Source organism: Cherax quadricarinatus, chromosome 81 (assembly GCF_038502225.1).
Source record: "Cherax quadricarinatus isolate ZL_2023a chromosome 81, ASM3850222v1, whole genome shotgun sequence".
In the NCBI taxonomy this organism is placed as follows: Eukaryota; Metazoa; Arthropoda; class Malacostraca; order Decapoda; family Parastacidae; genus Cherax; species Cherax quadricarinatus.
The window spans coordinates 8,762,106-8,777,433 of NC_091372.1; the positions used below are offsets into that span (position 1 = coordinate 8,762,106).

The 15,328-nt window shown below is 42.9% G+C and overlaps 1 protein-coding gene across 7 annotated transcripts in view; it reads right to left on the bottom strand.

Annotated features, from left to right (window-relative positions):
• Window positions 1-15,328, bottom strand: part of LOC128699865 (tetraspanin-2A) — an 83,906-nt gene that overhangs the window by 29,447 nt on the left and 39,131 nt on the right. Inside the window, exons 1-2 of one of the 7 annotated variants that reach the window (XM_070102332.1) lie at window positions 13,379-13,429; window positions 10,428-10,585 (exon numbers count right to left, since the gene is read on the bottom strand). In XM_070102332.1, coding sequence (XP_069958433.1) covers window positions 10,428-10,541 — 114 coding nt within the window. In that variant the 5' untranslated portion in view covers window positions 10,542-10,585; window positions 13,379-13,429. Of the gene's footprint in view, window positions 1-10,427; window positions 10,586-12,819; window positions 13,109-13,206; window positions 13,228-13,269; window positions 13,430-15,328 lie in introns of those variants that run through there. The other 6 variants (XM_070102330.1, XM_070102333.1, XM_070102329.1 and 3 more) reach the window with 6 other exon arrangements.

The window sequence follows — 15,328 nt, forward strand, 5'->3', positions numbered from 1 at the left end:
TGTCACGTAGAGGGACCAGGGTGTGAGGTTGCGAGGGTTTGGCCAGTTTTAATTGGGTATGTGGATGATACAACTGTTCTGATCAGGGAGGGGATGTCAATGGACACATTAGACGGGGTAGTACAAATGTTCGCAGGGGCAACTGGTATGAGGGTAAATTCAGATAAATCCATGGTCATGGGGTTAGGAGCTTGGGCGGGTAGGGTTGATTGGGGTAGTGCAGTTGTGAGGAAGCAGGTGAATTCGTTAAAAATCTGTGGTCTTATTTATGCAGACGATCTACCTGTGGCACGCATGGAAAACTCGCTTAGGATGGTAGAAAGGATTCGGGGACGCTTGGGTGCATTGCGACCTTATCATTTGACCCTTGTGCAGCGTGCCATTGTTGTTAATATCTTACTGTATAGCAAAGTATGGCACGTGGCAGCCGTGTTCCCATTAACTGGGCCAGCAATAACGAACATACTTAGGAAGGTTTTTAAATTCTTGTGGGGTTCGAGCTGTGATTGGATTAAGAGAGATGTGGTAATGTTACCTGTAAGTAAGGGGGGGCTGGGATTGCTGGACTTAAAGCGGAGGGTCAAATGTGTCTTCATTAAAAGGGAGGTGATGAGGGAAAGTGTGGGTGGGGGGGGGTTGGCCAGGATCCATAACAGATTGCAACGGATGTATACAGGAGTTGAGTTGCATGAGTGTGAAACTGTGTTGAGGGCTCTGGCGTGGGATCGAGAGCCAGCAAAGGTTAAAATAGGTAGGTTGTGTAGATTGTTAGCCGGGAGGGTTGTAGCGCCTGTAGAGGGAATTTTCCCCATGTATGCATGGGGAAGTATATGGAATAGGTTGAGTAGGATGAGGTTGCAACCTCGTGTTCGGGATGTAATGTATCGTTTTCTGCACGGCATTTTACCGTCGGGTGTGGTTCTACGGGATGGGCGAGTCGTTGACGGGGGGGAGTGTGGGATATGTGGTGGGGAGGAGTCGGCTTTTCATGTAGTATATTTTTGTGATGGACTGAGGAGTGTCAAGGGGTGGTTAAATAGGGTGATAAATAGGATAGGGGGTAAAGGAATTTCTGTATTGAGAGCATTAAGTCTCGACGTGGGGGGTTGGGAGGAATGTGTAATCAGAGCTGTGGGGTACATTATGGCAGATTATATCTATATAGTGTGGGGATTGCGGGGCAAACAGGTTACTGAGGTGAAGAGGAGGGTGTTAGCGTTAACGTTCTATAAAACGGTATGTAGAAATAGGGAAATTTATGGGAGGAGGTGGGTGAAGGATTTTTCAGAGGGATATAGGCAACTTACGTTACAGGTTTTATTAGACTTGTAATATACGGGGGAGGGGAGGGTATGATTGGAAAGTGTTGCTGGGGTAGGGAAGTCAGGGGTGAAAACAGGGTTGCCTCCCTGGTAATGGATAACAAAAGTTTTGCGAGAGTGTTGGATGAGTGATGCATGAGTGAATAATATGTGGACCACGGGTGCTAGCACCTGTGGAGCTGGCCAGTTTTTGTGTGACAGGACTTTATACTTATTATACATATTGTGTGTGGTAATATTGATTTACGGTAATGACATTGTAATTTGGAGATTTGCTATGATAATTGCATGTGTTTGCTCCAACTTGTTTTCTAGGTGCCTTGCACTGCATAGTGTTGATGCTGTGATCATGCACGGTGTCCAGAGATATGATGTGATATGTTTGTATTTATGTCTGTGCATTATTGTTCGTCACTGGTGTTCTGCAATTTTCAGTTTTGTTTTGAGAGTAAAGAGGTTAATGCACGTCAGATAGTGTAAATAAAGTTGGGCAACAGTGGTGTTATAGGGTTTTGTGGTTAGGTGCGTGCTAGGCACAGTCTTTATGTGTTACTTATGTCATGGTTATATTTTATGTTGTCATAGTTGAAGCTGTGTGATTGGTTTAACACTGGAATTGCATGTTTAAATGTGTAAAGGCTTACATGTGTTGGAATTTGAGACTAAGTTTATTTATGGTTTTGTAGTAATTTTGTATGTCTTTGTGACTTTTCTATATCACCATTGTTGTGTAATACATATTGTTATGTAACTGAACCATTAGGACAATTATATAAATTAATGTTTGGATCATTGCTGTGTGACTTTAGATTAGGCAACATTTATTGTTTATAGTATGTTAGGTTGTAAATAGTGGGGTGGTTGGATAACCACTAGGGGGGGGGGTAATATGTCTGTATAATATGTTCAGTGCAATGCATTGCATGGTCTGTAGTCGATCATTAAGTACCATTTCGAGGGATGTGTATATAAAAGTGTTGTTCATATCATGTAATTCTGTTGAGTAGATCCAACAGGTTTGGGTTAAGTGATAGGATGAGGGAGCAGGGAGGGGGGGGTGTACCCACACGGAGTTGTAAGTGTGGTGTGTAACATTAGCTGTAGGGAGGATTGTGTTAATTTATAGACTTAAATGAGTTTTACATATTATATTTTGTAATGTCATGTTTAAAATAAAATATAAAAAAAAAAAAAAAAAGTAACATACAGTTACTCATTGTGTTTGTGAATTCAGTAACGTGTGGGTCCTGGTCTTGCAGGAGATTTATATTGAAGTCACCTGAGAGTAGTAAGTGATCTTTGTTCATGCGTGCATCAGTTATCATACTTCCTAGGTTTTGACTAAATTGGCTAATGTTTGACTGTGGAACTCTGTAGATGTTTATCAATGTGAGAGGTTTTTGTAGGTATTTGGATTTGAATTTGGCTATTTAGCAGTTTACTAATGTTACAACTGCTTGTAAACAGTCTTACATACTTGTATACTTGTGCGCCTTATATGCCAGAAAATATGGTACTAAAAACAGTACAGAATGGGTCACATAACCAGAGACCAAACAAAACGTTACTCGTCAATCCTAACCAGCCTGATAAGAAGGGCAAAAAAATTGTATTATGAGAACAGATTATCCAACTTACGAGGTGATATAAAAAAGACCTGGAAAACCCTATCAGAAATTCTGGGAACAAAAAAGATATCACGAAATAGCGAAATAAAATTAGCAAAATCAGATGAACCCCAACTCCCACCAGCAGAAACAGCAAACAGACTCAATGATTTCTTCTCTACTATAGGACAAAACCTTGCCAATAAAATCCCAAGCTCAGATACCCCACCAAATGACTACCTCACCGGCAACTACCCGAACACACTGTTCCTAGCTCCGACTAACCCATACGAAGTCTCCCTTATTATAAACGCACTAAAAAACAAGGCAGGAGATTTAAATACCTTACCACCCTTTATATACAAAAAACTGTCACAAGTGCTATCACCAATCATTGCAACACTCTTTAACAAATCCATTGAATCCTCCACCTTCCCTACAGTACTCAAAATAGCAAGGGTCACCCCGATCCACAAAGGAGGAGACCAAACAGAGTTGAATAACTATAGGCCAATATCCAACTTACACCCTCTCTCAAAAATCTTCGAAAAATTAATTCACAAACGAATCTACTCCTACCTTATCTCCCAAAACATACTCAACCCCTGCCAATTTGGATTCAGGCCTAATAAAAATACTAATGATGCTATTATACACATGCTAGAACATATATACACTGCAATAGAGAAAAAAGAAGTCCCACTGGGGATCTTCATTGACTTACGTAAAGATTTTGATACAGTTGACCATGACTTGCTCCACGTAAAATTGTCACACTATGGTATAAGAGGGCACTCCCTCAACTACCTCAAGTCATACCTCAGCAACAGAAGCCAATATGTGTACGCAAATGGGGCAAACTCTTCTGCGCAACCAATTACAGTTGGTGTCCCACAGGGAAGTGTCCTTGGCCCTCTTCTCTTTCTCCTATACATAAATGACCTTCCAAATGCTTCGCAATTACTCAAACCCACACTATTTGCAGATGACACTACATACGTCTTCTCTCACCCGAGCCCAGTCACGCTAGCCAATACTGTAAATACCGAATTACAGAAAATATCTACCTGGATGAGGACTAACAAACTTACACTAAACATTGACAAAACCTACTTCATTCAGTTTGGTAACAGAGCTACAGATGTCCCTCCTAACATAATGATAAACGGATCACCTATCACAAAGCTAACAGAGGGAAAATTCTTAGGAATCCACCTTGATAATAGACTCAAATTTCATACACATATACAACAAATTTCTAAGAAAATTTCCAATACTGTAGGCATACTATCGAAGATACGGTACTATGTTCCACAGTCAGCCCTCCTGGCCCTATATCACTCTCTTATTTACCCCTATCTCACCTATGGAATTTGTGCATGGGGCTCAACAACAATTAACCATCTCAGACCACTAATTACCCAACAAAAGGCTGCAGTTAGAATGATAAATTCTCACTACAGGCAGCACACTCCACCAATATTCAATACACTAAACCTACTCACCATACAAAACATCCATACTTATTACTGCACCTATTACATACATAGAACACTTAACTCTGATATTAACCCTCCCCTCAAACATCTCCTTGCCAACCTCAACAGAACACATGACCATAACACAAGGCACAGATCACCCTTTGATGTTCCTCGTGTCCATCTCACACTATGCAAAAACTCAATGCACATAAAAGGCCCTAAAATCTGGAATTCATTACCTGTAAATATAAAAGAAACACTACCTGTTTATAAATTCAAGTCTCTTCTCAAAGTTCACTTACTCACCCAAAACCAAATAAATACTGAATAACTGAACCTTATAAATTGTATATCTTAAATGTTTCTCACAATTATATCACATAAATGTTAAACCTAAAACCCAATCTAAGTTTATTATTTTTTAAATACACTACCTAACAGAATACTCCATACGACTGAATGTACAACAATGCATGCAACCATATGACCTGTCTTTGTAATACTCACTTGTGCTTTATAGTTATCTGTTTACAATAATGTATTATCACTGATTTCATCATTGCTTAGTTAATCTTAAGTTAATTTTAAGCCAGCCCGTAATGCTATGCATAGTATAAGTGGCTTTGGCATGCTGCTCTTACCTGTATTTTTTTGTACCTCTGTATGTATGCTTAAATTGTTAATAATAAAAAAAATAAAACGTGTATAAAGCACAATTTAAAAATTTAATGCTACTCTATCGGCGAGATAAACCAAAACAAATGAAAACGAAAATAAAACGAAATCTAACGTTATATTACCTATCATACATTGACCAGGGTTTAAATTTTCTACACAACGTGAAACACCATAGAAGATAATGAGTAAATAAAACTCTCAGTTCAAACGTACAAGATCTTTACAAGACACACAACACTACACATGATCTTCACAAGATCAATAACGTCCATCTTTTCTGATTACTATTATAATCACTTGGCAGCGCTAGACCCGTAGGAATATACAGCTTCTTGGGGGGGGGGGGGAGGAGGAGGATGGAAAGTATTGAAGCGCAATTCAGGGAACTGGAGCACAGATCCAATTCCCTAGATCAAGAACCCTCCCTTGTGGGGGGTTTCTTTCACAACCACCAAAATGCACTTCATGTTCGTGTTTTTTTTTTTTGTGATTAAAAATATTTTATCACTTGTAAATTACATTATGTATAATACACAGAAATACAATATTTAACTCTTATTCTCTTCACCTTATTTGTAGTCACATATTACCGTTGTTGTTTGAGAAATAAGTAAAAAAAGTCACTTGTTACCCTCGGAAAAGTATAAAAAACTTGAAATAATTTGTCAACGTCGTCTTAGGATGGATGGATGGTTGGGTGGATGGTTGGGTGGATGGCTGGGTGGATGGTTAGGCGGATGGTTGGGTGGATGGCTGGGTGGATAGTTGGGTGGATGATTAGGTGGATGGTTGGGTGGATGATTAGGTGGATGGTTGGGTGGATGGTTGGGTGGATGGCTGGGTGGATAGTTGGGTGGATGGCTGGGTGGATAGTTGGGTGGATGGCTGGGTGGATGATTGGGTGGATGGCTGGGTGGATGGATGGGTGGATGGATGGTTGGGTGGATGGTTGGGTGGATGGCTGGGTGGATGGCTGGGTGGATGGTTGAGTGGACGGTTGGGTGGATGGATGGATGAATGGATGGTTGGGTGGGTGGATGGTTGGATGGATGGCTGGGTGGATGGATGGATGGATTAATGGATGGTTGGATGGATGGCTGGGTGGATGGTTGGGTGGATGGATGGGTGGATGGCTGGGTGGATGGCTGGGTGGATGGTTGGGTGGATGGCTGGGTGGATGGCTGGGTGGATGGCTGGGTGGATGGTTGGGTGGATGGTTGGGTGGATGGTTGGGTGGATGGTTGAGTGGACGGTTGGGTGGATGGATGGATGAATGGATGGTTGGGTGGGTGGATGGTTGGATGGATGGCTGGGTGGATGGTTGGGTGGATGGTTGGGTGGATGGCTGGGTGGATGGCCGGGTGGATGGTTGGGTGGATGGCTGGGTGGATGGTTGGGTGGATGGTTGGGTGGATGGTTGGGTGGATGGTTGGGTGGATGTCATCCACTCCACCGAGTTTGTTCTTTCCTCCAGTAAGGAAGAACTGTTACCTTTATTCCAGAACAAACAGCCTACTGGAAGGTTAGCCAGATGGACCTTGACTATCCAAGCGTTCAATCCCACTTTTGAAAATTTACCTGGCAAGTCAAATGTAGTCGCAGATGCTTTATCGCGACACGTTAGTGTAGTTACTGCAGATCCTCCATTTACTGTCGAGGATGTCAAAACTGCACAAAGACTAGATCCCATGTGGTCTGGTGTGATTCGATTCCTTCTCCAGGAAGATCCCATTCTTACTGTAAAGCCACCAGTACCCATTAGTGACTTTGTAATGAGCCAAGAATTACTGTATCGAATAGTCGAGTTGAGTACTCCTAGCAGACGAGTTAGTAATTCCACAGTCACTAGTGATTGTAGTTGTATCTTTTGTAGATACTCGTTCAGATCTCTCTCAGTCAAGGCATGTGTTAGCCATTGCAGAGGAATTCGATCCTCCCAGAGATGATAACCATTCTGCATACGTAAACCTTACCCTCGCAGAATTGGGTTTAAATGTACATAGTCTGTATAATTAGATGTCCGAGATGAATGAAATTGTCAACTGTGTGTTTATTATTAGCTGATCAGTTTGTCGGAAATTTTCGTGTTCACGTTCCCTCCGTATTCTGAGAATTAACAGTCTAGATTTGAGTGCACCGAATCTGCCTTTCTGTTAAACACTTCTTTGTATATAATTATTCTTCCTCAGAATCCGTAGAGTGCATGAATACAGATCGATCGATCAATTCCATCCATATTGTATAATGATTTGTTCTTATAGTTTGTAATGATTACGTTAACACCCATTACGTCAAAATCATGTTGTACCATCCATTAGTTCTAAGTTATATATGAATTTGTTATTGTATAGAATCAGCCCAGATCCGCCTGCCTGTTCAGCCTATAGTATAGTAGTGTATGTCGGGACGACATACGTAACATGACCGAGCTGTCAGCATAGTTGCTGATCCCTGTATTCCCAGTATTATATAGCATAGCATATTAGTATCATCCCTGTGCTTTAGACACGAGATCCCTCGTAGGCCTTTGGCTTTGTGTGACGTCATAGGGATACACATGGGCAGTGATCCCTCTGTCCCGCTCTCACTCGGCGGCAGACCATACAGGCGTAGACAGGCAAGGCAGCTGGGGCTCCATCCCTCATCTCAGTCTGACAATATATTTACCATCCTACAAGTGTGTCTACTTTCAACCTACGATATCTCCATTTAAGAACCCTTACGATAGATGGTTGGGTGGATGGTTGGGTGGATGGCTGGGTGGATGGTTGAGTGGATGGCTGGGTGGATGGTTGGATGGATGGATGGATGGATGGTTGGGTGGATGGCTGGGGGGATGGTTGGGTGGATGGCTGGGTGGTTGGCTGGGTGGATGGTTGGGTGGATGGCTGGGAGCCCCAGACCGACAAAATGACATCAGTCACGAGGGAGCCTTCACCAAATTCAACTTCAATAACAAGAACATAAAGTTGGACCAAGTAAACCAAGTCCTAAACGATATATGCTGGGAAGATAGACTAAGCAACACAGACCCCAGCTTATGCCTAGAACAGATTAACTCGGTGGCACTCGATGTATGCACAAGGCTTATTCCTCTAAGAAAAAGGAGGAGTAGATGTAAAATAGAAAGACTGGCGCTCCCTCTACAGGCGACGGAAAAGAATAACAGAGCGGCTAAAAGAGGTCAATATATCTGAAATGCGTAGGGAGACACTGGTCAGAGAAATAGCAAACATCGAACTTAAACTACAGGAATCTTATAGGAGTTAGGAATCGTGGGAAGAACTAAAACCCATAAATGAAATCGAAAGAAACCCAACGTATTTATTTTCTTATGCCAAATCAAAGTCGAGAACAACGTTCAGTACTGGGCCCCTACTTAAACAAGATGGGTCCTACACAGATGACAGCAAGGAAATGAGTGAGCTACTCAAGTCCCAATATGACTCAGTTTTTAACAAGCAGCTAACCAGACAGAGTCGAAGATGAAAATTATTTTTTTATGAGAGAGCCACAGAATTTGGTTAACACAAGCCTATCCGATGTTATCCTGACGCCAAATGACTTCGAACAGGCGATAAATGACATGCCCATGCACTCTGCCCCAGGGCCAGACTCATGGAACTCTGTGTTCATCAAGAACTGCAAGAAGCCCATATCACGAGCTTTTACCATCCTATGCAGAGGGAGCATGGACACGGGGGTCGTCCCACAGTTACTAAAAACAACAGACATAGCCCCACTCCACAAAGGGGGCAGTAAAGCAATAGCAAAGAACTACATACCGATAGTACTAACATCCCATATCATAAAAATCTTTGAAAGGGTCCTAAGACGCAAGATCGCCACCCATCTAGAAACCCATCAATTACACAACCCAGGGCAACATGGGTTTAGAGCAAGTCGCTCCTGTCTGTCTCAACTACTGGATCACTACGACAAGGTCCTAGATGCACTAGAAGACAAAAAGAATGCAGATGTAATATATACAGACTTTGCAAAAGCCTTCGACAAGTGTGACCATGGCGTATTAGCGCACAAAATGAGTGATAAAGGAATAACAGGAAAAGTTGGCAGATGGATCTATAATTTCCTCACAAACAGAACACAAAGAATAGTAGTCAACAGAGTAAAATCTGAGGCGGCTACGGTGAAAAGCTCTGTTCCACAAGGCACAGTACTCGCTCCCATCTTGTTTCTCATCCTCATATCTGACATAGACAAGGATGTCAGCCACAGCACCATGTCTTCCTTTGCAGATGACACCCGAATCTGCATGACAGTGTCTTCCATTGCAGACACTGCAAGGCTCCAGGCGGACATCAACCAAATCTTTCAGTGGGCTGCAGAAAACAATATGAAGTTCAACGATGAGAAATTTCAATTACTCCGATATGGTAAACATGAGGAAATTAAAACTTAATCAATGTACAAAACAAATTCCTTCCACAAAATAGAGCGAAAAACCAACTGCCAAAGACCTGGGAGTGATCATGTCGGAGGATTTCACCTTCAAGGACTATAACATTGAATCAATCGCATCTGCTAGAAAAATGACAGGATGGATAATGAGAACCTTCAAAACTAGGGATGCCAAGCCCATGATGACACTCTTCAGGTCACTTGTTCTATCTAGGCTGGAATATTGCTGAACACTAACAGCACCTTTCAAGGCAGGTGAAATTGCTGACCTAGAAAATGTACAGAGAACCTTCACGACACGCATAACAGAGATAAAACACCTCAATTACTGGGAGCACTTGAAGTTCCTGAACCTGTACTCCCTGGAATGCAGGTGGGAGAGATACATGGTTATATACACCTGGAAAATCCTAGAGGGACTAGTACCGAACTTGCACACGAAAATCACTCACAACGAAAGCAAAAGACTTGGCAGACGATGCAACATCCCCAAAAGGAAAAGCAGGGGTGTCACTAGCACGTTAAGAGACAATACAATAAGTGTCAGGGGCCCAAGACTGTTCAACTGCCTCCCAGCATACATAAGGGGGATTACCAATAGACCCCTGGCTGTCTTCAAGCAGGCACTGGACAAGCACCTAAAGTTGGTACCTGACCAGCCGGGCTGTGGCTCGTACGTTGGATTGCGTGCAGCCAGCAGTAACAGCCTGGTTGATCAGGCTCTGATCCACCAGGCCGCCTGGTCACAGACCGGGCTGCGGGGGCGTTGACCCCCGGAACTCTCTCCAGGTAAACTCCAGGTACCTAACCTAACCCAACCTTGCCTAATCTAGCCTAACCTAATCCAACCTTACTTTAACTTACCTAACCTAACCTAACCCTGCTAGTCAACAAGAAAGGCCATTAATAGTACTTACGAAGAAGATGGTATTGAAGATGTACAACAGATACTGCAACAAGTCCAAATATTCCTCCATGGTGCCTTGACCTCTGCCGTAAGACATTCTTCCCTGACCTTTACCGTACGCCATTCTCTCTCAACACTCAGGCTGTTGCTGTCACCTCAAAGTTCCGTCTGTTTGAAACATTACTTGGTCAGTTAGATATAAATTGTATAGACTACACAAAAGGTCATTTAAAAATGAGGTTAGGAGAGGCCTGGTGGCAGACCGGGCCACGGGGGCGTTGACCCCTGAAACCCTCTTTTTTTACAAAATATTTTCTTACAGAATGATAGATAAATATTTTTCATGGATAATGATATAAAGAATTTTATTTTTGTACCAAAACTAGCTTAGAAACCTGACTTAACCTGCATAATGGTGCGTGTAATTTGTACTGTGAGCCGTATATAGCCCAAACACCCTCCCAGTACTCATCTAGTTGTGATTGCAGGGGTCCAATTACAGCTCCTGGCCGCTACCCGGTCACTCTTCCCGCTCCGTGAGCTTTATCATACATCTTCTTAAAGCTATGTATGGATCCTGCCTCCACTACATCACTACCCAGGCTGTTCCACTTCCTGACTACTCTGTGACTGAAGAAATACTTACTAACATCCCTGTGGTCCATCTGAGTCTTCAACTTCCAACTGCTGTTGCTGTGTCCCATCTCTGGAACATCCTGTCTCTGTCCACCTTGTTTATACCTCTCAGTATTTTATATGTCGTTATCATATCCCCCCTAACTCTCCTGTCTTCCAGTGTCGTCAGGTCGATTTCCCTTAACCTCTCCTCGTAGGACATACCCCTTAGCTCTGGGACTAGTCTTGTTGCAAACCTTTGCACTTTCTCTAGTTTCCTTATGTGCTTGGCTAGGTGTGGGTTCCAAACTGGCACTGCATATTCCAATATGGGCCTAATGTACACAGTGTGCAGCGTCCTGAATGACTCCTTATTGAGATGTCGGAATGCTGTTCTGAGGTTTACTAGATGCCCATATGCTGCAGCAGTTATTTGGTTGATGTGTGCTTCAGGAGATGTGCCTGGTGTTATACTCACCCCAAGATCTTTTTCCTTGAGTGAAGTTTGTAGTCTCTGGCCCCCTAGACTGTACTCCGTCTGTGGTCTTCTTTGCCCTTCCCCAATCTTCATGACTTTGCACTTGGTGGGGTTGAACTCCAGGAGCCAGTTTCTGGACCAGGCCTGCAGTCTGTCCAGATCCCTCTGTAGTTCTGCCTGGTCTTCGTCCGATTGAATTCTTCTCAACTTCACGTCATCTGCAAACAGGGACACTTCGGAGTCGATTCCTTCCCTCATGTCGTTCACAAATACCAGAAACAGCACCGGTCCTAGGACTGATCCCTGTGGCACCCCGCTCATTACTGGCGCCCACTCTGATACCTCGCCATGTACCATGACTCCTCGTCTTCCTGACAGGTATTCCCTGATCCACTGTAGTGCCTTCCCTGTTATCCCTGCTTGGTCCTCCAGCTTCCACACTAATCTCTTGTGGGGAATTGTGTCAGAACCTTCTTACAGTCCAAGAAAATGCAATCTACCCACCCCTCTCTCTCATGTCTTAGGGCCGTCACCCTGTCATCGAACTCCAGTAGGTTTGTGATGCAGAATTTCCCGTCCCTGAAACCATGCTGGTTGTCGTTGATAAGCTCATTCCTTTCTAGGTGTTCCACCACTCTTCTGATAATTTTCTCCATGACTTTACATACTATACACGTCAGTGCAGCGCTGTATAGCCCTTGTGGCTTAGCGCTTCTTTTTGATTATAATAATAATATACACGTCAGTGACACTGGTCTGTAGTTTAATGGTTCGTGTCTATCTCCTTTTTTTAAAAATTGGGACTACATTTGCTGTCTTACATACTTCCAGTAGTCGTCCTGTTTCGACAGATGTGTTGAAGATAGTTGTTAGTTGTACGTACATTGTTGCTCTCAAGTGTACACACGTCACGAGGGATATGCCTGGAGGGTGTGTCGGGGGGGTCAATCCCCCCCCGTGGACTGGTCCATGACCAGGACTCGCGGTGTATCAGGGCGTAATCAACCAGGCTGTTACTGCCAGGTCAGAAAATATATAAAGTAGTATTTAGAACCTATTAACTACCCACGTCTCCTATCACCACCAGACAAGTATACATCAACCACCTGCATAGGGATTGAGCCGTGTATACACTGTGTATATACACTGTGTATTTTTTTCAACATACCGGCTGTATCCCACCCAGGCAGGGTCACCTGAAAAGAAAAACGAAAGTTTTTCTATTTAAATATAGTAAGTTATATAACATGGGGTTAGTAGCTATTAGCTCCCGGCATTTTAGTCGCCTCTAACGACACTCATGACTTACGGAGGAAGAATTGTGTTCCACTTCCCCATGGAGATATATACCCTTGAGAAAACTCATGACTGGGTAATAGTTTAAATCCTATCTACTACAAGATGGTCATCATGACTGCCAGTAACCTGTTCACTATAGTTCAGTGTTCAACTCGTCCCAATAATTCTCCAAATAAACTTTCACTGTTCAGATGTTATTCCAACAAACTCAGGAATATTTACTCTCCCAGAGAAACTAATTTAGAAAATTTCCGAATAGGTTAGGTAAATTAAGTAATTTTAAACTGAAATTATTACGAGATCAAAGCTAAATTTATGGGTTAGTTTAAGGGGATAAATTAACAGCTGGAATATTAATAATACCGATTTTTTCTTCTGAATAAGCAAGGTTAATTACACCATTGGAATACGTTAATAATTCGGTGGTTCACACGGGTTCCAGATCACTACTTATGCTCACTTAACGTCGCTTCAGACCACTTGAACCACACACCAAACAAGACTCCACTGTTTTGGCTAATACACTTGGAAGGCTGAAAGTGATGATGTGGTATATACGAGGGATATACCCTGGAGAAAAGTACGTGTATGTGTATATACCAAGGGTCGTAGTGATACTGGTGTAATCGCGGAGCTACAACGCAGATTACGATCGAGTGTTTTATCGACTCTTGAAGACTGAGATAAGGTCTACCCTTCTCTAGCTCTGGGACATTATTATTTTTATAGGGAGGGCTAAACCCGTAGGGATTAAACAGTGCCTGTGGGGGTTGTGTGATGGTATTCACGCTTAATTCAGGCAATTGGAGCACAGATCTAATTCCCTGTGATCAAGAGCCCCTCACCATCGTCAAGGAACCTCCCTTGAGGGCAGTTCTGGGACAATTTGGGTAAATATATGGAATTTCTCACATCTCGAGAACGGCTGTGAAATGACTTAAATTCCTGATGGTTGAAAAGACTTCAATGTAATATACCATACACCACATATTAAACAATATTAATAACCTTGTCGGTATATAACACCAGTTATATATGGAGTTTGACTCGTATGCCTCAAGTCGGTACTCCTATAGTTGTGACTGTCTTGTGTATTATACCTGGAGAAAGTTTTGGGGGTCAACGCCCCGAAACCATATCTCGGGGCCTCCTACGAGTGATACAACATGTAGAATAATAGCATATGGAGAAAGTGCCAGAATAAGATATTTTATTGTTTGAATCTACATGGACGATCATCTCTTATTTTTATCCCCCGTGTTGAAAGTTTAAGATTTAAATAATAACTTATTATAAGGAGCCCAATGGAAATAAGTCACTGACTTTTTGGGTTGTCCTGGTGGGGTAATTAACATATTTGTTACTATGTATGATAATTTATGTAACTGTATTCATGTGTACCTGAATAAATTTGTTTATCCCACAACTTTCTGCCATAAACCCATACGGTTTGAGCGCATTTTGTGTAATTAGCGATACACACGAGCTGTGGCATCCACTACCTTCCCACAGCCTACTTATTTTCATGTTGAAAAAAACGTTATACTCTACTGAATCCTGTTATCATAGCTTGGTTATCTTGTAATCTTATCGGAGATAACAAGTACCGGGTGAGCTCACACTGTTGTCTGGCATCAACAACTCTTCCAACTCTGACAACTAGATGTTAGTTGGAATAAAATTAAATGGTCTTCATTAATGTTTCAAGGGGTGGAGTGATAAGCCAGTGGAAGGCCTCGGTCAGATGACCAAAAGTTCCAGCTGTGGGTCATATGACTAAGACCTGCATCAGGAAACACTGTTCTGTTGCCTCGTCTATCTTGCCTAACTTAACCTAATTGCCTCACAGGTATCGGCTGGAAGAGGGTCATTAAGGCTGCAACTCACCTGACCAAAAATACCATTCAACCTGGAAAGAGTTCCGGGGGTCAACGCCCCCGCGGCCCGGTCTGTGACCAGGCCTCCTGGTAGATCAGAGCCTGATCAACCAGGCTGTTACTGCTGGCTGAACGCAATCCAACGTACGAGCCACAGCCGGCTGGTCAGGTACCGACTTTAGGTGCTTGTCCATTGCCAGCTTGAAGACTGCCAGGGGTCTATTGGTAATCCCCCTTATGTATGCTGGGAGGCAGTTGAACAGTCTCGGGCCCCTGACACTTATTGTATGGTCTCTTAACGTGCTAGTGACACCCCTGCTTTTCATTGGGGGGATGTTGCATCGTCTGCCAAGTCTTTTGCTTTCGTAGTGAGTGATTTTCGTGTGCAAGTTCGGTACTAGTCCCTCTAGGATTTTCCAGGTGTATATAACCATGTATCTCTCCCGCCTGCATTCCAGGGAATACAGGTTCAGGAACCTCAAGCGCTCCCAGTAATTGAGGTGTTTTATCTCCGTTATGCGTGCCGTGAAGGTTCTCTGTACATTTCCTAGGTCAAGGCATAAAATAATGATGATAATTATTATTATAATAAAAAAGAAGCACTAAGCCACAAGGGCTATACAGCGCTGCAGGGTAGGGAAG